Genomic DNA, 27724 nt, shown 5'->3' on the forward strand with positions numbered 1-27724 from the left:
ACTTAAACTAATTTTTTGCACATGTCAAAAACACTCCTCAATCAAATACACCCCATCTAACCAAGCCTGAAGAGTGTATTAAAATAAAGGCGGATGTGATGTTGTGTCTGGTACAATTAAGGCCAGCTAACATTATCATTCTCATATGTCAAAATCAACAAAGCAGCTGTTGTTGGCCATTTTCACTTGACTCTTCGTTAATGGCTTTTACAAGCATTTTTTGTAGCCTACTTTGCAGCGTGCGAGGTCGCCTCCGCCTATTTTGATGGCTGACCATAAAAATACTATAAAACAACAAACAAAATCATCAGGGAAAAATGGCTCAAAGGGCAAGGGCCATAATGCCTATTGACCGCTACCCGTAAATCACATACAACATGATGTTAATAGTGTCGTAAAAAGGCGACAAGTTACCTGGAGGGATGTATACAAACGTAATATGTTACACTCTGTATTTATTAAAACCATTCAAAATTACAAGATTAAAACTTGGACAACGAAAGGCAGAACGAAATTACTTTCTACTACGCTGCAAGCAAAAAACAAACGAATTTTCATAAATATTGCCCTACTCTGCGATTCTCACGAATTCAAGTAAGGCTAGCAGGATTTCATGCTTCGCTTGAAAATGTTATATTAAAAAGTTGTGTTGGCAATTTAATAAACTTCAACTCAGCTCAAATTGTTGTCTCTCTATCTATCTCTCTCGCTCTATCTCTTATTTTATTTCTGTTTTTTGTTCTTGGTTTAACTAACTCTCTACTTCTTTTTTTATGTCAGTAATGTGGATATATTGAAGTCTGTCTCCCTCCAACAAATAGATGGCAATAAAATAGTTCTGTAGGCGTATGTGAATCAGGTAAGTACATATTTACATAGAAATAAGAACATATGTTTAGGGAATTCAGACCTAGGCACGGGCTATCTCCTGATGCATATATTTATATGTTCCCAATGCTGTCTGTTGACCGGCAGCAAGAACACGACATACGTTGGACCCAAGCTTCAAACGTACTGACCATAATAAATCGACACTGGGCAGGCGAGACTTTGGTCAAATTAAAACATTTTACCTGTCCAGTCCTGCCATTCGCCGCCTGATGTTGACAAATTAGAGGTCTTTGAGGTGTAGACCCTCCTTTATATCCTGTCGTGCACAATTCCCAGCACTGGGGTGCGAAATTTTACAGCCAACCGCTTCAGCAGATTATCGGTTAAATAAATAGACAAATTGATTTTAATGGAATTGGATACACCGGAGCAGGTCGGGATCCTGTGTGCACACTCTGGTCACGGACGGCACTGGCCCAACCTTCTTGTGCAAACATAATTTCATGTAATTTTGTCTTGGCCTGTTTCCTTCTCGGCCCTCTTTATGTGATGGCCCAACGTTGTAAACCTTATTGTGTGTGTGTGTCTGCTTTAAAGTAAATATATATTGCGGCTGCCGTTTGCGGACGGCTTTTGTCAACTTGAAGGACATTTCTGGCTGTGGCAAATGACATATGAAATACCAATCATTCAAAAATGGCACACTTAAGCTTGATGATCTACAAAATTAGTGAAACAAGATCATAAAATACACTTTTTAATACATTTTAAAATGCTTAGCAGCGAGTTGGCGCGTGTCTGTTTGATATGGATTCAATTTAAAAGTTTTCGAGTGTTTGTTTTTTACTTGAAATGCTTTAATTTCAGTTTGGAACTGCATTCTTGAATTTTCATGCTCAGTTCTTTGAGCCTTACATTTCTTTTAGGGAATTCTTAATAAGATATCTTTATAATTATAATTTTTGAATGAGTTCGTTTCAAAAACCTTGGCAGGTACCCTGAATTATGAGCCTCACTTGTAGCACCGGAAAGTATGGTACAAAAAATTAATAAATAATTTTTTCTACCATATTACACTTATTCCTTTCTATAGTTTTTAGTTTTCCTTGTTGTAAGCAATAATGTCTCGTATTATGTTTGTTTAAATTCAACTGTTCCATATTCCAAATTCTAAAGTTGGTATTTGATACAGTTTCCCAGGGCCAGTAACATCAATAGCAGGAAATCCTATACATTATTCTCCTCCTCCTCCTTTGTTTCTCATTTAAGTGGTCTTTTATTTCGTTTCTTAGAACCAACATGTAATATTATTTAAATTGTTTTGAATAAGGAAAAGAGAGTAGAGAGGAAAGAGGGTATTCTTCTTTTACTGTTTTAGTTTCTCTGAATTAAAAATTTAATATGTAATAAGTTGTTAAGAATCCCTAATACCAATGCCCGAGATGTCCCTCATTCAATAGTCTTCTTCTCTTATTTCCAAGATTTTAGTTGCATTTAATTAAAAATTTAATTTCTTATTAAATGGTAAAGAATCCTCAGTCATCAATACCAGGAAGTCACGGTATAGTCTACTTCATATATTTCCCGCTTTTCAGTTTCTTTGAATTACAAATTTTATTTATTATAAAATTGTCAAGAATCGAAACAATACCGTAAAGCTATGCACACTTTCAATTATTCCAGCGTTTCAGTTTCCTTGAATTATAATTATTATTTTATATAAGGTTGTCAAGAATGGCTAACATTAATACCAGAAAACCTGCAACCCAATTCTAACAATTTGTTTCCGTTCCATATTGCACTTTTTTAATTTGCAGCGCTTCAGTTTCTTTGAATTTAAAAGCTAGTATATCATCCAGTTATCAAGAACTACAAATACAAATACCAGAAAGCTGAGGACGCTATATGATCTATTGTTTATAATTCCTTTGTTTTATATTCCTTTATTTCCAACGTTCCAAGTTTTTGGTATTGATCAAGAACCACTTATATCAATACCAGAAAGCCAATAACCTTTTCAAGTTTTAGGTTCGGCAACTATTTGGCAACCATTTGCAACAAACCAAAAAGTTATTGCCAAAGAATTAGTTGTCCTCAGCTTGAGGAAAGTGCGCTGCGGTGGGCGTTGCGGTTGAGAGGGGACAACTTTTAATGACATGCTCTGCATGTGAGCGCGTGTTACATGTTAGCCACATTATCAGAGAAGCAAACGACAACTTTCGGAGAGCCCCTTTCTCCTTTCCCCTGCCCTTTCCTCAATTCCACCTACAAGCCACGTGGCTTACATGGTTGCCCAATGCAACGTGTCCAAGTTTGTTTTAGTCCTATCTACAGCTCGTGTCGTCCTTTAGCTAATACTTTTCGCCGCTTGGCACATGTTCCTCAGCAGCTCTCAAGCACACATCCTTATATCCTTACATCCTGAAAGCAGCACCCACACACAACTAATACAAATTTCACTTAATTGCACTCGAAAAACTATGCATGTGAATTGCACTCAGCTCGACTAGCAAGTGCGGCTTGGCTGGGACTTGGGTTTGGGTTTGGGTCTGGGCCTGGGCCTGGGAGTTGGGCTAAGTTTGGATTTGGTTTTAGTTGGGTAGCCCATCGGCTTTCGCTTTCAGTGATGCAGACAGTTTTTGACAGAGCGTCGGACGCACACACAAACCGCAGATGACATCTCGAGGGTCTGAGTTGGTTAGCAAAACTTTTCGTTTTTGGCTTGGGTTTCCAGATTAGGCCAACGCCCACAAGATCCAAATGCGTGCAGGCAGAATGGCTGCTGTCGTCTGCTGTTGAAAGTAGCTCACGCATAAGCAGCTCCTGCAACCAGGACATCCAAGCAGGAGCACACGGCAGACATACTCCAGGCAGCAGCCGCATGCTAATGAGTACAACTTTTTTGTACCTTTACAGCCTTTGCTCTTGTTTTTCATTTTTTGTTGCTTGTTGTCTAGTGTTGAACTTTTCATGCACTTGCTTGGAGCTTTCTATCCAGCTCCGTGGCGCTAGGTGGAAAAACTGGGCGTGTCCAACATAAATGAAAACTTCTTGAATGGAACAATGCTGTGTAGCAAAAAGAGGGAGGAGCGTGAACGCCGAAAGTAAAGTCTGTAGGACGGTATTATGGTGCCTAAATTGATTAGGTTGCCTGTTTCGATAGTTTGAAAAAAGAGTGAAAGTTAAAATTTAAGCTGTGCGATAAAACGAGTTTGAAATTGATGTCCTCAAAGAAAAGCTATCAATTATATGCAAAGCTATAATCTTTAAGCTTTAAAGTAGGTTTTAATTAAAAAGGTTTTTTCTATATATATTTATATATATTTCAAAGAATTAACGCAATTCCTTTCCTACTAATCATAGATACCGAAATATTTAATTTAAGTTTGTGTAAATCTCACAGAGAATATATAAGAGCATTTGCATGCTTCACTCTATCCCTCGTTGAGAGTTTAACACCTTAATTCCCCCAATAATGTAGTGTCGTCAGTGTGAAGCTTTTAAAGAAATTATCCTTGAGCACAAATCCCTTGCCTGGCCTTGAGTCGTCAGACGAAACTGCAAAAGGTCTGTCATAAAATGTTGCACTACTTTGAGTGTCAAGAAAAAGAAATACGAAAGGGGGAGAAAGCCTTTTAAACTCTCCGTTGTGGCTGTAGTTGTTTGCAACCTTTTTTCCCTGTGCCTTGCACACATTCCATTATGCTTATATTGAAGAAGGGGAGCATAGGGGAGCCTGCCTGGTGAAAAGGGGCCTCAAGCCTCGGACCTCGGGCTTAATGTTACTTGTCAACATCTGGAAATAAATAAGGAAAGGAAAGTCTAAAGATAAATTGAAATTTATGAACCGGTCTAGGAAGTCAAATGCCAGCACAACTAACCGACAAAACATTTCAGCACTTTAATGCTACTAAGTAATTTATAAGGCACAAACGTATTGCATTAGCCGCACAAATGAAATATAAGTTTATACACCAGACGACCGACAAATGCTTGAAGGCCAATTTTAACAAAAATAACAAGCTGCTATTGCAACACGAACTGCGCATACACTATCAAATTGATACGGTTTGAATATTTAGAAATAGATTTTCTTTTAATTTTATGCCAAAGACAACAAAAACTTAACTCTTTCTCTCTCTCTCTCAAGCACAAATTCCACTCCAGTTCGCGTTCAGTAAATTTAATTTAAGAAAAATTATCATAAGAATCGGATTATATTTTTTTTTGGAAAATTTGAATTTGAATTTCGGAAACAATAAGAGAATATGCAAAATAAGTTCTATGTAGGATACATAATAAAATTTAGCTGCTGAAACTGAGAACATAGAAAGAAAGAACATAGACATCAGAGACCATGCAGCAGAGCAACAATATTTAGACTGCGCCCTTTGCAGGCTATTACAAACTTTACGACACTGATATTATACCCTCTTCCAGGGTATAATGAAATTATATGGCCCAGCCCACCTGTCGAAAACTACAAAACGTGCAACAATAAGAGGCAGGCAGCCAGGCAGCTTGTGTGTGTGTGTGTGTGTTGTGTGTGCTCTGTGCCTAGCAATACATTTGCCAAACCTTATTAAATTATACAGGCTGTTGTAGGGGTCGTGCCCAAACAGCCTTTCCGGCTGTCTCAAAATGGTGAAAGTGTAGCATATTTTAGCTAAATATTGCAACAACACCAATGAGAGTTGCATTTGACGCAGATACAAGCGATACGCACAAGTTCTTTGGGCACAATGGTGCTCTAAGGAAGCCAGAGCTCGATTCTTAAACCAAGACTGAGAACCTGTGTGTGTCCTGTGCCGTGTTTCATTTGTAAGCAGCTGGTGATAAGTTTGGTAGCCGTGTGTTAAATTAATTCCAGGCATATAAATTATAGTTCATTGTTCTGTGCTCAGTTTGTATCCCGTTTGTGTCTCAACGGCTGTAACCGACACTAAGGTTATATATTTTAAGCACAGCAATAAAGCTAACCCAGGACAACTCAGCTGGCCTTATCCACTTCCTTGGTATATATTAGTACAGACAGAAAAAACATAGCTAGAAATCGATATAAATTTAAATATTTTCCTTTGAAATCGGGTCAAAGGCGGTTCGCCACCCTTTTTATATAAACAAACCCTAACAATTACTTTTTATAGAAATAAAAAATTACTGTAAGCGTTAAAGATTATTTTATAAGGAGGAAAATGCTTTATTCTAATATCACAATATTTTTTTCTATAAAGCAAAAAGTATTTTCTGAAAATCAGAATGTTTTCTAAAAAGCAAAAATATATATATATATATAAAAATGTCTGAGGGGTAAAAGTAAATTATGATTTGATATTTTTTAGTTAATTTTTCCTGTACTTCAGAAAATTATATTAAAAATATTTTTTTTTTTAGCGATTTTCTAAAGTTTTTCTTTCAGTGTACATGTAATGGGAATGGCCTTGGCTCCTTTCTTCTTGCTTTTTGCCTTATCCCTTATCCCTTTTTCTTTGGCTTTTTATTTGCCTTTTCTGTGTCGACATTCGCCCCGCGCCTTTAATTTAATTTCATCGCGTATACGCCCCATTATGCGCCTGTTGTAGCGTTAAGTGCGCCCTGAAAATCAATTGGCAAAGCCGCTTTCGACTCCACTGTGAAGTGTTGAGAGGGCCGCAAGCGCCGCATACTCCCCTACATTATGCATATATCAAAATTGGGCGGCATTTGAATTGTATCATAAGCAAGTCACAAGTCAATAAGCAACTCGATTGTTGCCGACAATGAGTCGCAAATTAGGCGTAACTAATTTGCTTTGTGTGCCCCGAACGATACTCACGTGAATTTTGAGTTTGTTGCTTTGCGTTTCATTTTCAGCTTATTTCAATGCCAGCAACAACATTTTGGCAACATTCAAGGCTCATTGATTTCAGCGAAAAGGCAAATTAAATTGACGAACGAGCTAAGCTTGTGGCTTATGAAAATGTGAAAAGTTTTAGTTTCTAATGCGTACATATAAGCAAAGGAGTTTCTCCTTGCTGAACTTGTCAGCCAATTTGATGATATCAGGGAGCCCAAGCAACGACAAGGGCACACAATTCAGGCCAAGTTGTGTGGGTATAAATTTTGGGAAGAACTAAGAATGCACACAATGCTTAACAAATTATGTCAAAACTTATTAATGCGCCATCATTATAATTAGGAAGCCAAATTATATAACTTTTCATAAATTATTCGACCAGAAAGGAAACCCCAAAAGTGAGTCATAGAAACTATCATAAACCTCAAACCTTTAAATTGATGCCTTATAAATACGCTGTGCCAAGGAAAAGGAAATAGCTAAAAAGGGTATTATAAAATTATGCTATACGCTCGTTCCTCCTCGGTATATGTATTTTTCAGTCTCTAACTTTAATAAATATATGAAACAAAAGCTTTACGATGTACTTGAAAATCGCATAGAAAGGCGTTATTTAATAGAGCTTAAGACAATGAGAGAGGGTGCGACTCTGTCGCTTCTGATTTTGTGAATTGAACAAAATCAAGGAGGCAAATAATCGAGTAGAGCGCAAATCGTTGTATTTCGAATAATGTGTGCTGAAAATAAAACCTATGAACCCACTTAAGATTAAAAGGAAGCATGGGGCAAATTATCGAGTAGAGCGCAAATCGTTGCTATGCCGAAAACAAATTTCATTTCAATATTCATAATATACTAACAAGTAGTCGGGCAGCCAAGTAGAACTCAATACACCAAACACGCCCACGCCCACGAAAAAAATCGAGCTGTCGATGACGTTCATCGTTGTTGGCCACGTTGCCAATGGGGAGACACGCACAGCAATTGTTGTTGTTGTTGTTGTTGTTGTTTCTGCTGCTGTTGTCGTATTTGCTTGGTGTTCTTCCGGCATGTAAATAAATACTGAAGAGAAGCGAAAACGACTATGATTTATTTTGTATTTTGGCATGCACATTGTCAATATTTGTGGAATTTATCAAAAATTTGCTGCCGACCCCAAACGCGATGATTGCGTCGAAACACTTGAGCCAAAGGCATCATCCAGCCCCCCTCTCTAGCTCAATATCAAGAGGAACAGCAGTTTAGCTCATAAAGTTGTCGACACCAGCTCGCACTGGCCCAATGCCGAAAACTTATAGCTAAAAATCGAAGCAGTTATTTATGGATTTGTACATTTTTTGCTTTATTTTTTTTTTGCTTTCTTCAACTGTCGGAGAGAAAAAATACGGAAAAAAACAAAGGCAGCCGGCCCATTTAAACAACTGAAAAATAGAGAAACATTACGCTAAATATACAGACAACTGTTTGGGCCACACAGATGTACTAAATAAGCGTCTACTCAAACCAGCTAGAGCGGCCCATCTGCCTTTTCCCCCCTGTCCAGTAGACAAATAAAAGAAGAAACAAAAAGTGAAAATCGTACGAAAATATTTTTAAAAATATGTATTTGTGGCTGTTCCGCCTTTTTGGAACTCGCGCGTGTACCAATTCTATGAATGGGCCGCGTATCACCTGTGTTTTTGCTCGATCGGGTTAGTTCGGCTGGCTGATAGACAACTTATCAAAGGGAGCACGCTCAAACATGATTTTATAAATACATTTTGATGTTTACGAAACATATCAATAATTACCAAATCAAAGATATTTTTCCAAAGTCGCTTTGTGCAACAAATGTTTTGCTTTTTAAAATACAAGCTTTGGTAATAATAGAGCATTACGATGAGTTCGTATTTTGTGTTTGATAATATCAACTTCCCTGAAGAGCAAAACAATTGTATTTATACATATTTATTTGATCTAAAGATCATTTTTAAGTCCGTCCTCTAAGGTATATCGCATTTTGTATGTAAATTTGGACACTTGACCTCAATTATAGAAAACTCTATAAATGTTGATGTGTTAGTGAAAATGTTATATATTAGAGTCGATGGCCTCTCTCCTGTTAGTTATTATATTATTTTTTTGTATAATAATTAATTACGTAAAAATTAATAATAAAAGTTAAATATTATTTATTATTAAATATTAATTATTATTAAATATATGAAATATGAATTAACATTAATTTTATTGTTATTAATATTTTTATTTTTATTATTATTATTATTATTATTATTATTATTATTATTATTATTATTATTATTATCATTATTATTATTATTATTATTATTATTATTATTATTATTATTATTATTATTATTATCATTATTATTATTATTATTATTATTATTATTATTATTTTTATTATTATTATTATTATAATTATTATTATTATTATTATTATTATTATTATTATTATTATTAATATTATTATTATTATTATCATTATTATTATTCATATTATTATTATTATTATTATTATTATTATTTTTATTATTATTAATAATATTTTTATTATTATTGTTATTATTATTTTTATAATAGCTTAAATCTAAAGAGTATGCTTATAAAATTTGTATTGTATATATTTATATTTTTATTAACTCGCTTAACAGTGCATTTCACAGTCAACTATACCCGGTCTTAATTTGTTTTGGATTTGTAAAAAACCTATTTTAGCAGGTGCCACTGTAAATTGTCTTAACAAATAGTTTTTGGCACACGGCAGACGCGAATATATTGCATTCGCGAGAATATTGCATTCGCTCAGTTGAATCAGAATGTAATCTCTATCCAGAATACAGACTGCATTGCTCCATATAAAAAGTATAGGACTTGATATACAAATTATCCAATATAAAAGCTTTTGCTGTTGACATGCAAAGGGTTCCTGGAACTCAGGAACAATAATCAGCAACTGGTGCTGCAATGATTGTGTAATATGCATTGCATTTGCATTTGATGCATACAAATTGATTGCTTGCAGAGTATCTCACAAAGAGCAAAACATGTCTGGTGATTTGTGAGCGCCGCGTATCTGTTCGCATCACGCAATGCTGCGGATATATGCTAATTTCGCCGGACAGCACAGCTGTGTGTATTTTCGCAAAAATAAAGTAAGCTAGCCGTGCTAACTAAACCAAAACCAAAACCAAATCAACAAATGCGAACCCTCCATAATGCGAACCCCAACCTCAACCCCTTGCCCTTGTCGTCGAAGTGCTAATGGTGAGTGCCCGAAGCTGGCTGCGCATTTCTCACGCGTCAAGTGGCTGCCAAATATGATTTATATGCCATGGCTAGCGAAGTAAAAAATATGGCTGTAAAAATAGTATAGATAAATGGGCTGTTCGGCTCTGCAAAACGCGGATAGGTAGGGTGTTCCATAAGCAAACAGAACACGCATTGCAAATCGAAAGTGAAATTCAACTGAATCGTATGTGTTCAAAGAAGCCCTAAAACGTATATTTATCTAATGAATTGTTATATATAACAACAGTATCTGTGATAATATGGTTCTGTTATGCAGGATTTCCTCGAATCCACTCGACATGCCAGATAGTTTTAGTTGGAACAATGGGGATATGCTTAGTGGAGACTTGGTTTTAGCGCTTAATCGATTGTCAGATAGCATTGACAGCGGCCAGCGCAATAACTAAAACTAATCATTTGTGACAGCTGTCAGATCGTAAGATATATTAGCTTTGTGCTCTCCACAAACACACCCACGCAAGGTCAACGAGACAAATTAGCTGGGTTTGCGAGGCAATTAGATTTAGATAGGTGTATGTATTTGAATATTCTCAAAGACTTTTATATATGCAAAAGCTTAAGTGTTATTGCAACAAGCTGAACAATCCAAGTCTATGTTTGATATTCGTTATATAAGTATGATGAACAACAAGGCATAACCACCAAAATAATGAGGCAACCTGTAAAGCTTTATCAAAGACCCTTCGATTATATCATAAGCTGCCAACCCCTTGTCTTCCACTCGAAGCTTAAGCTTGTTGAGAATTACAAGCGTCAGCATGTCAGTCATTCAGTTATTAATTCAGTCAGGTCAAACAATTTTATATTTACAGATTATAACAATATTAGTTCAAATATTTAAAGCTTATTTTAGATTTATTGTTTAACCTTAGAATATTTAAATATAACTTAATTTATTTTGTCTTCTTTAAAAATACGTCAATAGATAGTTGCATTTTGTTAATCCTACTTATCAGAAACTGTTTTTTTTTTATTTTTTGCATTGATCACTCAACAATTTGTAAACAGTCAAACTTTAGCGTGATTGGTTAGCAAATTGAGTTTTGTTTAATTTTTATTAAAACCTTTTAGTTTTAGCTCATCGCTAACTATTTAAATAGTTGAACTTTGGCTTGGCAGAAAGTTCGCTCTAACAACACAGACAACGAACGCATTGCCAGAAATTTCGTTTAATTTTTGGCTGTAAAAGGAGCAGAAACTGCCACCAAATTGCATGTTATAAATGCGAGCAAGTAAATTTTGGCCAAAGCCAATGCGAGCAACAGCACAGCTCAGCACGTAGCAGGAGCTCCATTCCGCTACCATTCCTGTTCCTGCTCCAAAAACAGCTAGCTTTTCCGTTTTAGTTGCTTAGCTCGACCATCATTTGGGGAATTGTGGAGCTGACAAATGCGTGGAGTCATCGCTGCCCTTTGCCTTCCGCTGCTTAGTCCTCATATTGATGGGCAACATCAAGATGGAAAGGACTTCAAGCACAGGCAATGAATTCAAAGCTAGATTTGCGCCTCTCGGCACGAACTGCATTTGATTTCGTTGCATTTATAAAGGAGACAAGAGAAAAACAAACCAAAAATAAAATAATAAAAATGCAGACAATTTAGTGCTGAAACAACTGGAACTCGAACGTTAATTTAGCTGATTTTCATGCTATATTTGCCACAATCAAAATAAACATATAATCGACTGCACACAATCGCAGAAAGCTCCATAAGCAGTTTGACTTTATTGTGATTTTATTGAACGTCTGTGTTACGCAATTGCAATCATGGGCCACGTATCGGGCGCCAGACTGGCCAACAACTTGACAGTAAGCAATTGGATAAACTCGCCTAGATCCAAGCCCAGTTGCCATTTTAGTTTTTATGACCCGCTCACTACTTCAGAGCATACACAAAGCAATCCCATTTCAATCAAACTTTCAGCACGTACACAGCACAGAGACTCGCCCAACCTCATTCAGATCAATTCCACGAACTTAAGCCATAATAATGCGTAATATTTTACCAATTGAGTTGAACATAAAAGGTTTCACTGCCTGGGCCAAGCATAATTATCTAATTTTTAAATGGGCCAGAAGTCTGTGAAGAACTGTGTCTGAGTCAAAAATATTTGACAGATAAGATAATTTTTAGATAAGCTTTAAATTATGTTATTATGTTTAACTTTAAATAAATTATATTTAATCGTGTATCAGGCCCAGTTAATAGTTAATTGAAAACATTTAACATAACTCAATAAAATATCTCACGATCAAATATTCATCCGGAAATATCAGCTTTTGAATATATTTTCAAGTGATGCACTCAAATTATATTTACTATAATTGAATCGATTTCTATCGAGCTTATTAAACTCGTTATAAAAGGCTAAAATATGCATTAGTTTTAAATTGTAATTAAGTTGGATATTTCGCAAACATTGTTATATGAAAATGATTTTCAATTCAATTTATGAAATTTTGTTTTAATTGTTTACCGCAAATTCATTTGCATTGGAAATACTGACTGGTCTATAGCAAAATGGTTATATTTATTATTCAGCTCCTTGTTGAATTAAACCGCACAAAAACTTTACACGCAATCCCACAAAGCAATTGAAAATTCGATGACCATTCACCAAACAATTCCGAGCGGGCAGAACAAATAGGAACAACAGAAAAAAATAAAAAACAATTGCATTACAATTTAAAAACTTTTCGCATATCATACAAAAAAAGACAAAAATCAGAGGCACACACACTCGGATTCGTTGTTGCACACGCTTTTTGTTAGCTTTTATAAAACAACAAAAAAGAGAAAAGAGTAAAAGTGCCAAATGGCTGACAGATAGAGATCTGGAGATGTGGAGCGGGAACCAGGGAAAACTAACAGAGAGCAAAGCAAATCAATCAAATCAAATCAATCAATTCAAAACATGTACAAAAGACAAACAAACGAATGCAAACACACACAGTTTGAGGCAGTTTAGCTTTGCTAAAAGTTCAATTGCCAATAGAGAAACAAGAAAAAAACAAAATGAAGAAAAAAAATCCAAAGCCGGAGAAATATAATTGTGCATGTTGACCCATACGTATCGAGTATCTGGTATTAAGTTGTAAAACTGCCCGCTTGGCTTTTAGTAAATTGCTGGCAATCCTTACACACACACACACACACACCCACATCCTTGCACAACCCTTAATTAGTTTCTGGCAAATTGATTCTGTTGAACGAACCACACGCTGGCAGTCAAAACAAACAATGGATTGCCTCAAATGCATATGTTAACAGCGGCCAACCAGTCAAGATGCCACAGCTCAATCTCTTGATTCTTTTTTTGTGTTTTTATTAATTGACTGGGACGTGAGCTAGTCACAAGGAGCCATTAAATTAGCAGCGGCAAATTACAAATTACGCATACGCCACATTAGCCCGGACGTCACAGCTCATTTTTGCAACTAGCTCTTGCCGCAAGTGCTGGCAGCCACCACAGCATTTAACAGCATTACATAAAACACATCGACCCGACAACAATAATTCTTACTTCATAGTTGGTTGAGCAGAAAAAAAATCTCACCATGTCGCTGGCAGGATATGCAATTACGTATGCATACACCACACACACAGGCGCACACGCACACACATACAGGGGAGAGACCCTATGTGATGTAGAAAATTTGCTTATGACGGCAGCCGACAACAACAGCAGAATAAATTGATAAGAACTGCGTAAGTGATACAGTGGGCCACGCAGTTGAACTGCATGCAAAAAAAAGAATGAAAAAACTGCGAAAAAATCTTTTTAATTTTTTGTTGTTTTAGAAGAGTAGAGAAGAGTTTAGTAGAGTAGGAAAAGTGGAAAATATTATGGCAAAAGAGAAAACTAGGGGAAGAGGAGATTAATTTATTGCACCATTTCTAATATAAAAGAAAATATGCTTTAAAATATAATCAAATCAAAAGAATAGAATAGAACTGAACAAAACCGAATTAATCAACAAATTTCAAAAAAATAACTAATCTTGAATTTTTTAGTTAAAAGTTTTCAAAATTATTTTTTTATTTCTATACTATACAAAAAAGAAAGTTTAATGAGAGTATTTAATTGCTTATAATTCTCAAGTGGTTACAGCTACGGACAGAGGATGAGGGCTTGCAAATCTAGAGTCGTGTCTGATGATTATACAACTGAGAAGTTCTTGAAACAAGCTTGCAGACAATCTGCTCATTGGTTACTTGTTGGTCGTTAGGAACAACATTGATTTCGAGTTTCACAGCTTTAAAACAATTATTTTTGTTTGGCTGATTTTTTTAAAGCAGTTTTATAGACTTGTTGGGTTTTCTATAGGAAAGACTCTAAAAAACCTAATTGAGTTTTTTAAATGCAAGCAATATCAACTGTAAAGTTCAATACTCCATAGTAAACTGTCTACACATATAGAAATATATAATTTTTTGAAATTATCTGGCCACAGATTCCGTATTGGATGTCTGCCAAGCGCATTTCTTGATATCGAAGCCAAACATTCTTGGCAAATGCGTTGCTCGGGAGTCTGCAACAATGTTCGATATGCTCAGATCAATGTAAAATGCATATTACTAACGCAAAAATGTGCATTCGAGTGCAGTTTTTGACTGACAGATGAGGGCGGATCTGCTAGCGAGTGTGTATGTGTGTGTGTGTGTGTGTGTTTGTGTAGTTATGTTAGCCAGTAGTTAACATGCCTGGTTTGGCTTCCTCGCCAATGATTTCCATGTTTATCCATTGCTCGTAGTCGTCGTCAATGTGACAGGTATGCACACCCCTAGTCTACCGGCTAACTGTCCGTTCATGTGTCTCACACTGTCTCTCTCTCTTACTCTCCCTCTCTCTCTCTCACTTCCACGCTATATCCCTCTCAACTACTCCATATCAGTCTTGCTCTCGTCTCTAACTGACTGACGAACTGTCTGTCATTGCTGCGATTGTGCACTGAGTGCATCAATTTTTGAATAGCTTGGCCCGCATTAAAGGCCAACGCTTTTGCAGGACTGCAAATGCAAATTGCTGACACATTGAACATGGGAGAAGAATTGATTGACGTCAGCTAAAGGGGCAAATTTTCCGGCGATTAGTTGGTATTTTGGACATAAATTGGTTGCCTTTGAGCTATTTCGCCAATTGTACAAATTGGCACAGCTTTTTTTAAGGAAAAAGGGCGAAAGGAGTACAAATAAATATTTCCTTTTAGAGTATGGTGATTATTATAACTATATATATACATATCCTTACTAGGCGAGGTTCGAGACCAGGTTAAAAGGCAGATAGAAAGATTAGGTATTAGAAAAAGGTGAGAAAAAAAAACAAGCACCTTTCAGCGAGTGAAAGAAAGCGATGTGTGAAGAGAAAGTGAGAGAATCGAAAAATTGAACTCCAGATCCATTCAACTCGGATTTGTTCCGCAATTTACATATGAAAAACCTTTTGGCAATTGCTACACTGCTGACACATCAATCGGATGCATTGTGTCAGTGGGAAAAGTTGCAGTCAGGAAAATTTTACACATGGCTATGCAAGGCACGCCCCAAGACGCACACACACACAGAGACCCGGCTCGAAGCCCGAGACGAGCATGGGCAAACAGAAGCCTGTATGTGAAAGACAAACACAAACACACACGCATCAGGGCAAACAAATTTGCAAGTGTGCGAGTGTTGGCGTTGGTGTTGATCTATTGCTGTGCTTTATAATGCATTAAGCTCACATCAAGGCACACAAAAGTGCAAACTGCGAACTGTGCAAAGAGATAAAAGGCAAAGCCAAGCCGCCTCAGATTTCAGGATTTCACTTGCCTTCACAATTTAAAACCTAAGATTTGATATTCATATTAAATGAAAGCATATATGCTTAATTGTAAATGAAATTTGCGCTGCGAATGTTATAAAAGCAGCCAAAAACCGTGCAGTAAAAGCCCAAAAATTGCATGCAAATAAACGTGCCCGCCAAATGAAACCCATCGATTTGGCAATGTCGAGCCTTAAATGAAAATTGGAATGCTTCGAACTGTGCCTGGCCAGAGAATGGGCAACTGCGTATTGAAAACTGCGAGCATGTGAGCGTGTGTGGATAAGGTTCAAGTATTGGGCATTTTCATTTCGCTGGACTAGACTTTATTGAAACAGGTCGACGTTCATCTAGACGTGGAATAGGCATGGACCATAATGGGAATACTGCGATAGACCAGAATGGCGGCTGCGTTACACAAACGCGGATATGGGCAAAACCACAAACGGAGACTTGAAGTGGGCGGAAATTGAAATACAACTGGCTCAGTATCACAATTGCTGCCAGCTGTCACCTATGGTCCGATTGGGTTGCGGGCGTGGAATAGGAAAGTTAATCCATCGAATTCGAATGAGACGTAACTGAATGGTATCACAGTAGTGCAGTCTGTAGTAGAGACTCGACAGATCAAAGTGCACTAGATTTAAAAATCCTATTTGAAAGTTTAAGTCTTAATCAAGAGGTTAAGGTTATATTTGTTGGATTAAACTAGTTTCTAAAGTTTCACATTGCCGCTGTTTCAACGCCCTTTCGAACCAGCTTTCTGCCTTACGGTTCAGGCTTGGCACATATATAAATATTTAAAATTGAGCTTCAATTTATATTTGCAAGTCGTGCATATTCTCATATCGAATTTTTGGGCTAGATTTGATCTGTACCCAAAATAGAGACCCAAGCTATTTACGCTTTGGTCTCATCCAAAAGTTTTTATTATAAATCAAATTATATTTAAACAGATATTTGATTTGGTTCGGGTCTTAGTTCGAATGTGTTTTGTGTAACTGGTTCATATCAACTGGTTCGTATCAACTGGTTCATATCAACTGGTTCATATCAACTAGTTTTTTTATTAATATTGATTTCGGGCTCGAACTGTTTAATTTCAAATACGGTTTACAGAAAAGTTTTTTCTTAAGCAAATTAAGTTACATTTTTACTCTCCATTAAATTTAAATTAATATTTTAATATCTGAAAAACTTTTCGGTTCTTCTCGCTGCAAAGCTCAACACCTCCTCATTAAAGAGCTGTCGTGGGGTAACTTCCCCGAATATAAATTTGATCGTTACATTTAATTTATCTCACCTATTTAGCCTAACTTGCAAGAATCACGCATATTCAACTGCGTCTATGAAGCCCTTTCACCAGGTCGAACTACTCCTCGTGCCATTCAATTTCAGCCACAAGCCTATGGCTATTAAATATGTAAGGACTTCTGTGTGTCTTTGGGATAGAGGCGCAAGCGAGCCCTTATTAATGGGCACTTTGGCCTGCTAAAAATAAAACACGGGAAAAGTTGTTTTGCCACTTAATGTTTGTATATGGGTTGTAAATAAAACAAGAGGGAAAATTCGACAAGTGTCTTAACAAATTCCGTTAATTGGCATTTGGCGTCTTTTCCTATTTGCTTGTTTTCCTTATAGTTATTGCTTGTCAGGTAACATTTTGATTGATTCCCTTGTTGCTTTCTTTTTTGCTGCTTTATTATTTATACTCTAAAGTTATTCTCTTTCATTTTTGTAGCTATTATGCCAAAGAATAGTCGCCTTACATTTTTTGCTTAAAATTGTTTACCAAAATAAGTCAGATGCCCCTTTTACGTTGGAAAAGTCTGCGAAAGATGGGTAATGTATTTGTGCAACTGATTGTTACAGGCAGAAGGAAGCATCTCCGGTCTCATAAAGTATATATATTCTTGATTCGCATTAAACGAAACGATTTCAGACCTATAAGAGCTAGAGACTTGAACGTATGTCCTCCTAGTGCCCGCGCGGTGGGCTAAATTATTACAATTTGACATTAAATTGAATTAATTAATAATAAGGCGCTGCTTTAAAAGTAGACTTTCAACCAAATATAAAACTATATTAAAGCTGTCACAAATCTTATTACAAAGACAAATTAGAGAGCTAGAAAATATAATAGAAGACGAACAAAGAGACTAACAACGTTTCTAATAGAGGAAAAACTTGGCAAGTTTTGCTAATGACAGCTCAGCCAAAAAACCAAATCTTATATCTGTGTGATTGCGTGTTTATCTGTGTGTGGGTGTGAGGATGTGTGTGTGCGTGTGTGTGTGAATATTATCATGCCATATCACACAGAGCAAGGTCATGCCATGAAAACTTTTGCATAGATATGAATGTATGCAAAACCAAACTGAAAAGAAAAATGCAAAGCATTTGCGAAAGAAGAACTCAAGGCAACTCAGCCAAAGCTATTCATGGCACAGCCACACACACACAACAAGTGTGTGTGTTTGTGTGTGTGCGCTTTGTAATCATAAACGCTCTCTAATCAGCTTATTGCTAAGCGTCCAGTCCGCAGCTGAGTTAAGTGTTGAGCTCTGCATTTATTCAATTATTGTGGCTAATCAGCTTAGCAGACGGTCTCTCTAGATTTCGCACACTCCCTGCTCTGGTCACACTACGCAGCCTCAGAAAAAGCGATTGCAAAACTTTATGACTAATTCATGTTACCAAAAAACAAATAAAAAAAAAATACTTCGCAGACAAAAATCAAGGTGAGCTTCAGGTTCACGTGCGGAAAAGCCTCTAAAGCCGCCAACAAAAAAAACGCACCAAAAAAACGGCATGAAATACGAGGCAAACAGTTTTTGGCCTGAATGAAAATGTTTTTCCTCAACTTTTTATTTTTTCTTATTTTTTGGTCGCGTGCGCGCAGTTTATGAGCCGGTTATTTTGATTAATGTTTTTTTTTTTTGTTTAGCTGTGAATGCTGCAGCTTCATGTGGCAAGAAGCGACTGCTGCTGCAATTGCTGCCGGCATGAGGCAAAAGGCTAAGCGGATAAATGTGTCAAGCGTTGAAGGCGGCAAAAATACGGCGTAACAATTATGTGCAATTTATAGACTCGCACAAGATTAGCCACTTGCTTAGCTCAGGGCCCAAGATTTGAGGGCCAAAAGTCACGACAACTGGCTGCCAGCAGCTTGTGTGTCCGCTCTGCAGGATTATATACTTCTTATGTCAAATTGATACCCTTGTGAATGTGTTTCGAAATGTGTTATGCATATGCATAATGTGTTATGCGAGTGCATAACAGCCGAGAGCTAGACGCATGAAACTCGACATGAAGCTTCAAGTATCTCTTATTTTATAGCTATCGCCTGTCAGCGCTATCCATTGAAACTACCCAACATTTAAAGCCAGAATTTGATGGCCTTTTTTAATAATATAAGAATGTTCTATATCATATAGAGATTAGCTGCAGAGAACTTCAATTAAATCGGTTAAGAAACACAGAAGATATTAAGGAAAACGTGTGCTTGCATTGCCAGGGTATTCCCTAGTCGGAAGCTCCCGACAAGAGCACTCAAGCTATTCACTTAATAATGTTAAATAGCAGTGGTATGCTTGTTTTTTTTTATGGCAATGAGAATACTCCATTTACAAAACTTGCATTGAATTGGATTCGAACCAGCACCCTCGCTAATGATGACTGCAGCAACTTAACGACCCAGATTATTATTGCCAATATTAACCCAGCTCTCGAACGATTCCTTCCCTTCTAACCTTTACCAGCACGTGTATCTGGTTTATTTGACATGAAATCCTTGAGGTCAGCCACATAATCGAGTAGTGCTGTCATATCATCTTTTATTACAAGTTTTTCGAGCGTATCTCAAGTAAATGTAGCTCGCGGTGTATTATTTTACAGCTGTCATTTTACTTTGGCTGGCGTTTTTAATTAGTTAGCTTCCTTTTATTTAACAGCTAATGCAAAAAAATTCAACTACTAAATTGTAAATGGCTTTCTGACAAGACCCTCATCCGGAATGTCCACAAGACCTTTTTTTTTGTTTTGGTTTCGCATTGTTTCACATAGACTCGAATGATATTGAACCTTTTTTGCTCATTAAAGTGTTTTGTGTACTTTGTGCTATACTTTTTCTCCCTCCTTCCGTTTTGCATGTTTGCAGAACAACTTGTAAATAATTTGTAACTGACATGAGTTTGATTGTCTTCTTTGACATTTTTAACTGGTTTGCTTTCTCATAAGCGAACTTTCCAAAATGACATATATACGCTTTAAAAGCGATACAAAATTCCAGTATAAGAAAACTTTATTATATACGTTTAATAAAAAGTAATATAACTCTGATAAACCTTTTTTTTTATAAATTTTAAATTTACTATATTTACTATTTGTACTAAGCCCATATTGAATTTAAGAAATATTCCACACATGAACATAATATGGCATGTGTGGTAAAGATATGACATTTTGAAGGTTAGACTAAGGAAAGTTTATAGTTCATATATGTATATATAGTATATATAGATCAGCATCAATACCCGACTTGATATAGCCATGTTTGCCTGTCCTTAGTCTGTGTCTATGGGAACTAGTCTCTGAGCTGTAAGGCTATCATCTTGAAACTTTGCCTGGCAAAGTCTGATCGAATCGGACCACTATATCATATAGCTGCCAGAGTAAAGATAAGAAGGTTATTTGGTAAAATATTAAATATTTTCCAAGATATTTTTATCAAACTCAGCTTCACTATTCTCATATATTTGCACAAGGGAAATTCGGCCTTCCGAAGATATACTTGAGATATACTCCAATGAAATGTTCTGATTTGCTTACGGGTTCGTTCAGTTGATTTTTTTTAAGATTATGTACATAGTAAATATCTGTTTATCTACCAAAATATATAGCTTTCTGATTTGGTAATCTTTCTTAAACATAATAATATATGTGTGTCAATAAGATGAAATTGCATTTTCACCAAAAATTTAATTTTGCTTTTGCTTGCAGCAAACAAAAAATAAAATCAAATAAGAAAAATAGCGGAAAGCAGCAAAGAAGAAAGCAGCACATAAGGAACAACTGGAGCAGGACGAAGGACGAGAAGGCGAGAAGTCGGCTGGGTGGCAGCGATAGCAGAATGTCAAAATGCCATCGGCAGATCAAATCTTGTTCATAAATGTCACCACAACGGTGGCCGCGGCAGCGCTGACAGCTGCTGCAGCCGTCAACAGCACGCCAGAGGCATCCACAGCGGCAGCAGCAGCAGCAAAGGCAGCTTCGACGCCAGCATCGGGCAACGGACGCAGTGCAGCCACAGTGGAGACAGCAGCGGCAGCGGCATCCACAACAACAGCCGCCCTGGCGGCCAATTTATCGGGCTCGCTGGTGGACAGCCTGACAACGGCAACTGCCACAGCGACGGCAACGGCGACGGCGACAGCTGCAACAATTGTGGAGACAACGCATGAATGTGGCGCCCTGGCGGCGGAGGAGCTGCAAGGCAGCTTTCTGGGCGTGCAGCTGGCGGTGCCAGAATGGGAGGCGCTGCTCACAGCGCTGGTGCTCTCCATCATCATAGTGCTGACCATTATTGGCAACATTCTGGTCATACTGAGCGTCTTCACCTACAAGCCGCTGCGCATTGTCCAGAACTTTTTCATTGTCTCGCTGGCCGTGGCGGATTTAACGGTGGCTCTGCTGGTGCTGCCGTTCAATGTGGCCTACTCCATACTGGGTCGCTGGGAGTTTGGCATACATCTGTGCAAGCTGTGGCTCACCTGCGATGTGCTCTGCTGCACCTCATCCATATTGAATCTGTGCGCCATTGCACTGGATCGCTATTGGGCCATTACAGATCCGATTAACTATGCCCAGAAGCGGACGGTGGGTCGTGTCCTGCTGCTGATCTCCGGCGTGTGGCTGCTGTCGCTGCTGATTAGCAGCCCGCCGCTAATTGGCTGGAACGATTGGCCGGATGAGTTTACCAGCGCCACGCCCTGTGAGCTAACCTCGCAGCGTGGCTATGTCATCTACTCGTCGCTGGGCTCGTTCTTCATACCGTTGATCATCATGACCATTGTGTACATCGAGATCTTTGTGGCCACGCGCCGGCGTCTGCGTGAGCGCGCCAAGGCGAACAAGTTGAACACCATCGCATTGAAGTCCACAGAGCTGGAGGCCATCAATACCAGCGGTGCGGCGGCAGCCGGTGGCAGCTCGACCAGCTCCAAGGCGCGTGCCTTGGGCAGCCTGTGCAGCAGTTGGCTCTGCTGTGGACGGGATCGCGCCAACTTTGCCACGCCCATGATACACAACGATCAGGAGAGCCTCAGCAGCGAGACGCACGCACAGCCCGAGCCGAACAAGGAGCAACAGCAGCAGCAGCAACAGCAACAGCAGCAGCATGTTGTCGTGCTGGTCAAAAAGTCGCGTCGTGCCAAGATCAAGGACTCCATTAAGCACGGCAAGGGGCGCAGTGGTCGCCGTTCCCAGTCATCCTCGTCGACCTGCGAGCCGCACGGGGAGCAACAGTTGCTGCCACAAGCCAACAGCAACAATGCTAGCAACGCCGCCAAATCGGATCCAGAGATAAGCACAGAGAGCGGCAGCGATCCCAAAGGTTGCATACAGGTTAGTTATTCAGATCTACATATAAAGCTGTTGCCTCATGAATTTTTGAATGAATGACTGAATGAATGACTGAATGAATGACTGAATGACTGACTGATTGGTGATTGGGAGATTCCACCAGCAAGTGTTGAAACTTTGGGAAGCTCTATCATACAAACGATTTTTAGCTCCTTTTCCCAGATCTTTCTTTAAATCCATTTAAGAGTTGTTTCACACTTTTTGGAAAATCCACCACATTTTGGGTGAAATTACTGGTTCAAACGCATTTCCAAGAATCTTTATGAAATTTTATTTCACAACTTTTTCTAAATCCACAATCAAAAAAGATAATAATCATATTTCTAAAATATTCACTGAAATAACGAAAATTAGTTTTTCTGAAATGAGGAAAAACATTTTTTGAGCGTATTAACTAAAATTTGAATTAAATAGACTAAGTCTGATAGGTATTAGCTCAGAGTTGATAGTCTAAATGACAACACACTTTCCCACAGAACACATATATATCTATAAGAATGTTAATTGGCATGTCTCATGCCAAGAATGAACTTTAACCCCACCATAAATATTTGAATAAAATTGCTCAGGTTTGCGTGACCCAGGCCGAGGAGCAAACCTCGCTGAAGCTAACACCACCACAGTCGACGTCGACAGGCGCAGGCGCTGCTGCTCCGGCGCTGCAGAAGAAGCCGAGCACCGTTAATCAGTTTATCGAGGAGAAGCAGAAGATCTCGCTGTCCAAGGAGCGGAGGGCGGCCCGCACCCTGGGCATCATCATGGGCGTCTTTGTCATCTGCTGGCTGCCATTCTTTCTGATGTACGTGATCTTGCCATTCTGCCAGAGCTGTTGTCCCACAAACAAGTTCAAGAACTTCATCACCTGGCTGGGTTATATTAACTCCGGCCTGAATCCGGTCATCTACACGATATTCAACCTGGACTATAGACGCGCATTCAAAAGGCTGTTAGGCATCAACTGATACGCTGATCTGGGCAAATCTAGGCGGCAACAGCAGCAGCTGCAGCGGAGCGAAAGGGAGAGCGTTAGTCAAAGTTTGTGCCAAAAATTAATCTGATTTTGGATGATGTGGAAACACCTGACGAAATACTACAAAATATGGTTTCACTCATTTGTATAAAGATCTCGAGTTTTCATCTAAGCTAATATGCAATTTATAAATATATGGACAATTTTAAGCAATTTCTAAAAGCTACGTGTTACAATAGTTTTATTAGACTTTAACTATTTATTTGTCTTAAGAGCTTCTCGTTAATTATTTGTTTACGTGTCGAGCGACTCTCGCCTAAAGTTAGTCTCTCGCTTGTGTCAGGTGTTTCTGCCATTGGAAGGGGCATACCTGGCCGTACTTAGATAAATGTAAACTGTTAAATATACTCATCAAATAAATATAAAAGGACAAATTTGCTTAGATAAGAGATTAAATAAAAAAAAGCATCAAAGTTAGAGCAGAACGAAAATACAGCATTAAAAAATATATTAATATTAAAACGTAAAATACGTAAATAAAATAAATAAAAATAAAAACTAAAATGAAAATCGAATTGAATTTAAATAAATGTTTAGGCACAAGTTTGTTGCAGACTTTCATGTTTCACCTTTCAACGCATAAACTAATTACATAGAAAATACATATAATATATAAAATATAAATTAATATAAATAAAGATTAGTTAAATGCGCGCGCTCAACTTTAAGAAACTTCCAACAGCTGTTTTCTTAGGCATTATTTTAAATAGTTGTATTAAATTTTAGGTAAATGAATTAACTACAAATAATCGAACTTGTTGTAAATGTATGTATACTTTGAGGTACGCTTAAAAAGATTTGTTAAATAAGTTAATTATACGTAAATTATTTTCATGACAGAGCATCAAATGTGTTGAGTGTGCAAAAGCACAGCTATAAGCTTAAATACCTAATAATAATTCACGGAAAAAAAAAACCAAATAAGTAATATATACAAAACAAAAAATTAAATGTTTTATTGCATTGTGCAATAGTGTTATAAAATATATATACTTACATATATATAAATCGGTGTATAAAATCAAAAGAATTTTGATGACGTACGTTAATTTCACTAATTAAATTGTTTAATTAGCAAATGCAAAATGAAACAAAGCAAATGAACAAAAAGACAGATTCGAATAAAAGTTATGACAGATAATAAAAATACATTCCCTTTGTTTGTAAATTGAAACTTTGAATTTCGACCTTATTTATCGGTTTTAGACCTGTAAATAATGCCTTTTCTAAGTTTCAATATCAATTGAATTCAAGTGAGAGTAAAATCGCATTAGGGTCTGCCATTTCGTTTCTATTTCAAATTGACAGAATGCGTAACGGCTTAAATTTAAGACCAGCCAGTGCTGTAAAGGGCCTACCTACAGCAGTTATGCTTGCCCTGTGGAACCCTTATGCATATAAAATAAATAACCTGTTGCTTAACACATGAACGGTGCAGCCCAATAACCTTTACAGTGACTGATATTAACATATGTGTCTTAGTTTAACAGCAGTAACCATAATGTTCACTAACAGTTTCTGGTATTCCTTGGTGAGAGTGCTGACAGAAGCTGCCTTCTATGAAACGACTTATAGTGCTCTCTAGTCAGCTGCCACATAACATTCATATGCTCTGTTAAGTACATCATCAGTGCAGTATTTTCCGATAATAACCAAATACTATTTTGGGGTTTTTAACATTACATTTTGAGCATTTACCGCTGTTTACCAAAATTTATTAGTCATATTTAGTGGCAGTCATAAGTGAAAACTGAAGTTAAATAAATATATTAAATTGTGCTCTTCATAAGCAAATAACAACACTAAAATGCAGGTAAGTCAAAATCACCTACACTACACGCTTATTCATCATTATTGGATCATTTTTCATTGCTTATTTCTGTATGTATATATGTAAATATCGTTAAGCATGTGCATTCTTTTATATCCATATTTGGTAAAAACACATCCAAAATGAAACGCACGAGTGCCCCGAGCATTTTCTGAATGGAAACTTAATTAAATAGTATTTGCTATAGGACCCCAACGAAGATACCGAGTGGAACGATGTGCTGCGCGCAAAGGGAATCATCGGGCCAAGGCAAAAGGAGGCTGAAATCACAGAGGACCAAATTCAGGCAATGATGAATGACGTCATCCAGCGACGCACAGATCTGCCGCCCCAGGAGGGTCAGCGTGACAAACGTATCGATGACATGTCGCTGGACGAGCTCGACGAACTAGAGGATTCTGAGGACGAAGCAGTGCTGGAACAGTATCGCCAAAGACGCGTCGCTGAGATGCGAGCAATAGCCGAAAAGGCGCGTTTCGGCAGCGTGCGTGAAATATCCGGGCAGGAGTACGTCAACGAGGTGACCAAAGCCGGCGAGGGCATCTGGGTGGTGCTGCATCTGTACGCCAACGGTGTACCCCTCTGCGCCCTCATACACCACCACATGCAACAGCTGGCTGTGCGATTTCCGCAGACGAAGTTCCTGCGCTCCATAGCCACAACGTGCATACCAAACTTTCCTGAAAAGAACCTGCCCACCATTTTCATATACCACGAGGGTGCGATGCGCAAACAGTTCATTGGACCGCTGGAGCTGCGCGGCGATAAACTGACGCTCGATGAGTTGGAGTTTATGTTGGGCCAAGTCGGTGCAGTGCCCACCGAAATCAAAGAGGATCCCAGGCCGCAAATCAAGGACAAAATGCTGGCCGATTTGGAAGACAAGAGCGCCGACTTCTACTAAATCTCATTTAAACATCACGTGTTCGTTAATTAACCATTTCATGTTGCAGTACAATAATCTGGGAATCTATCTTCAGACGGTGTGTGCAAATTTGTTATCAAAATAAAAACAATTTTTACTGCCAGGATTCACTTGTTATGCGACTTCACACTGCTCGTCGAGGACTTGTTCGTGCCCTTTGGCTTGCTGCGAAATATATTCGGATCGAGGATATTGTACGGATGCTCGCAGGCGGGATTAATGATGCGTCCGCGCCGCAATTCGTGCTTCTCCAGCAGGTGTGGAGCTAGCAGCAGAAACAGCTGCTCCGTCCACGAGGGCAAGCCAAAGCTGGAGAAACACAGCTCCCAGTAGGGCAGGCCCAAATGCGCAATGGCCATGCGCAAATACTCGCTGAACGTGTCGGCCAAAAACTGCCAGCTAAGGGTGCTCAGCTCGAGCAAATAGAACCTGGGATTGTTCGAGCTGGTGGAATCGTACAACATGCACACCTGCAAATTAGTTTCCCATACATGTATATGTACATACTAGTTCCAGTTTTACAGGACGTCTCACCTTGGCCAGTTCATTTATGTTGTTGATTTCGAATATCTTGGTCTTGGCGGTAATGATAGGCGTGGCGTTATCCCATTTGTCCTTGGCAGCAACAGTTGGTCCACTGGCAATCGCAGTCGCAGAGCCGGAGCTGTTTACCGAGTGCGTGTTCTCGATATTCTCGCGCAGCAGCGTCACCTGCAGAAGGTGCGGAAAGTGTATATAGCCCACGCGGCGCACGTCGTTAGCTGTTGGCAAACATGTGATGGATTTATCGTGATGACGTATAAACTATCTAGACTTACGGGCATATTGATAGCTCCAGTTAAGCACAAAGCCATCGGTAGACAAGTAAAACTTTTTCATATCCTCGGGCAGATAGACACAGTGCCGCTGCTCCCAATTGGTCACCTGGCAGGGATTGAGCGGCTGACGACGCTCGAGATTAACATTGCAGACGCGCGGCACACTTGCTATTGTTTGGAATTTGGAATCGATTCGGTTAGTCAAGTGGCCCGGCTTAGGCACCCTACTCACATAGAGTTTTGATGAGACCTAACGTCAGATTTTCGTAGAATGCATCTTCCGGTGAGAGTTTCTTGTTCATTTTTAAATGTAATTCTTGTCGTTTGAAATATTTTGAAGTGTTGTTTGACGACGACAAGTTGGGGTAGTAAACAATTCCGTCCTGGCACTGGTTGTTCTGGTAACGGCTGCGATAACAGCTGGAAAGGCTGACTTGTTATATACTTCTCAGTCAGTTGAAGAAGGGAACAGGTTTCTTTTGGGTTGTCAATTGGTTGAAATCGATTTTATTTTTTGTCTTAGTAGATATTGCATCGAAACATAAGCACTACTGTACAGATGAATGTACTTTATTGAATTTGGTTAAAATTGATGAACATTGGACTACTTTATCAAAAATTTGAAAATCTAATATATTTATATTTAGATACGAGTATAATATCGTAGGTATACGATTATACGATCACAAAATGATAC

General features: G+C 38.2%; 3 protein-coding genes across 3 annotated transcripts in view; 2 read left to right on the forward strand and 1 right to left on the reverse strand.

Annotated features, from left to right (window-relative positions):
- The window catches only part of LOC115769414 (tyramine/octopamine receptor), a 37378-nt gene extending 13501 nt beyond the window's left edge, over positions 1 to 23877 (forward strand). The window contains exons 2-4 of the mRNA XM_030714225.1: positions 781 to 859; positions 20783 to 22405; positions 22993 to 23877. Of these exons, the coding sequence (XP_030570085.1) occupies positions 20921 to 22405; positions 22993 to 23385 (1878 nt within the window). The 5' untranslated portion in view covers positions 781 to 859; positions 20783 to 20920 and the 3' untranslated portion in view covers positions 23386 to 23877. The remainder of the gene's footprint in view (positions 1 to 780; positions 860 to 20782; positions 22406 to 22992) is intronic.
- Positions 23878 to 25135: 1258 nt separating this feature from the next.
- LOC115768427 (viral IAP-associated factor homolog) lies at positions 25136 to 26312 on the forward strand. The gene is made up of 2 exons (XM_030712992.1): positions 25136 to 25266; positions 25472 to 26312. The coding sequence occupies exons 1-2, from the start codon at positions 25261 to 25263 to the stop codon at positions 26186 to 26188; spliced, it is 723 nt and encodes a 240-aa protein (XP_030568852.1). The 5' UTR covers positions 25136 to 25260; the 3' UTR covers positions 26189 to 26312.
- Positions 26306 to 27643, reverse strand: LOC115768416 (tubulin polyglutamylase complex subunit 2). The gene is made up of 4 exons (XM_030712988.1): positions 27260 to 27643; positions 27028 to 27195; positions 26744 to 26970; positions 26306 to 26679 (listed from the first exon to the last, which is right to left on the reverse strand). The coding sequence occupies exons 1-4, from the start codon at positions 27327 to 27329 to the stop codon at positions 26317 to 26319; spliced, it is 828 nt and encodes a 275-aa protein (XP_030568848.1). The 5' UTR covers positions 27330 to 27643; the 3' UTR covers positions 26306 to 26316.
- Positions 27644 to 27724: the final 81 nt, after the last annotated feature.

Source organism: Drosophila novamexicana, unplaced genomic scaffold (genome assembly GCF_003285875.2).
Source record: "Drosophila novamexicana strain 15010-1031.04,08,12 unplaced genomic scaffold, DnovRS2.1 tig00000009-arrow-pilon, whole genome shotgun sequence".
Taxonomy (NCBI): domain Eukaryota; kingdom Metazoa; phylum Arthropoda; class Insecta; order Diptera; family Drosophilidae; genus Drosophila; species Drosophila novamexicana.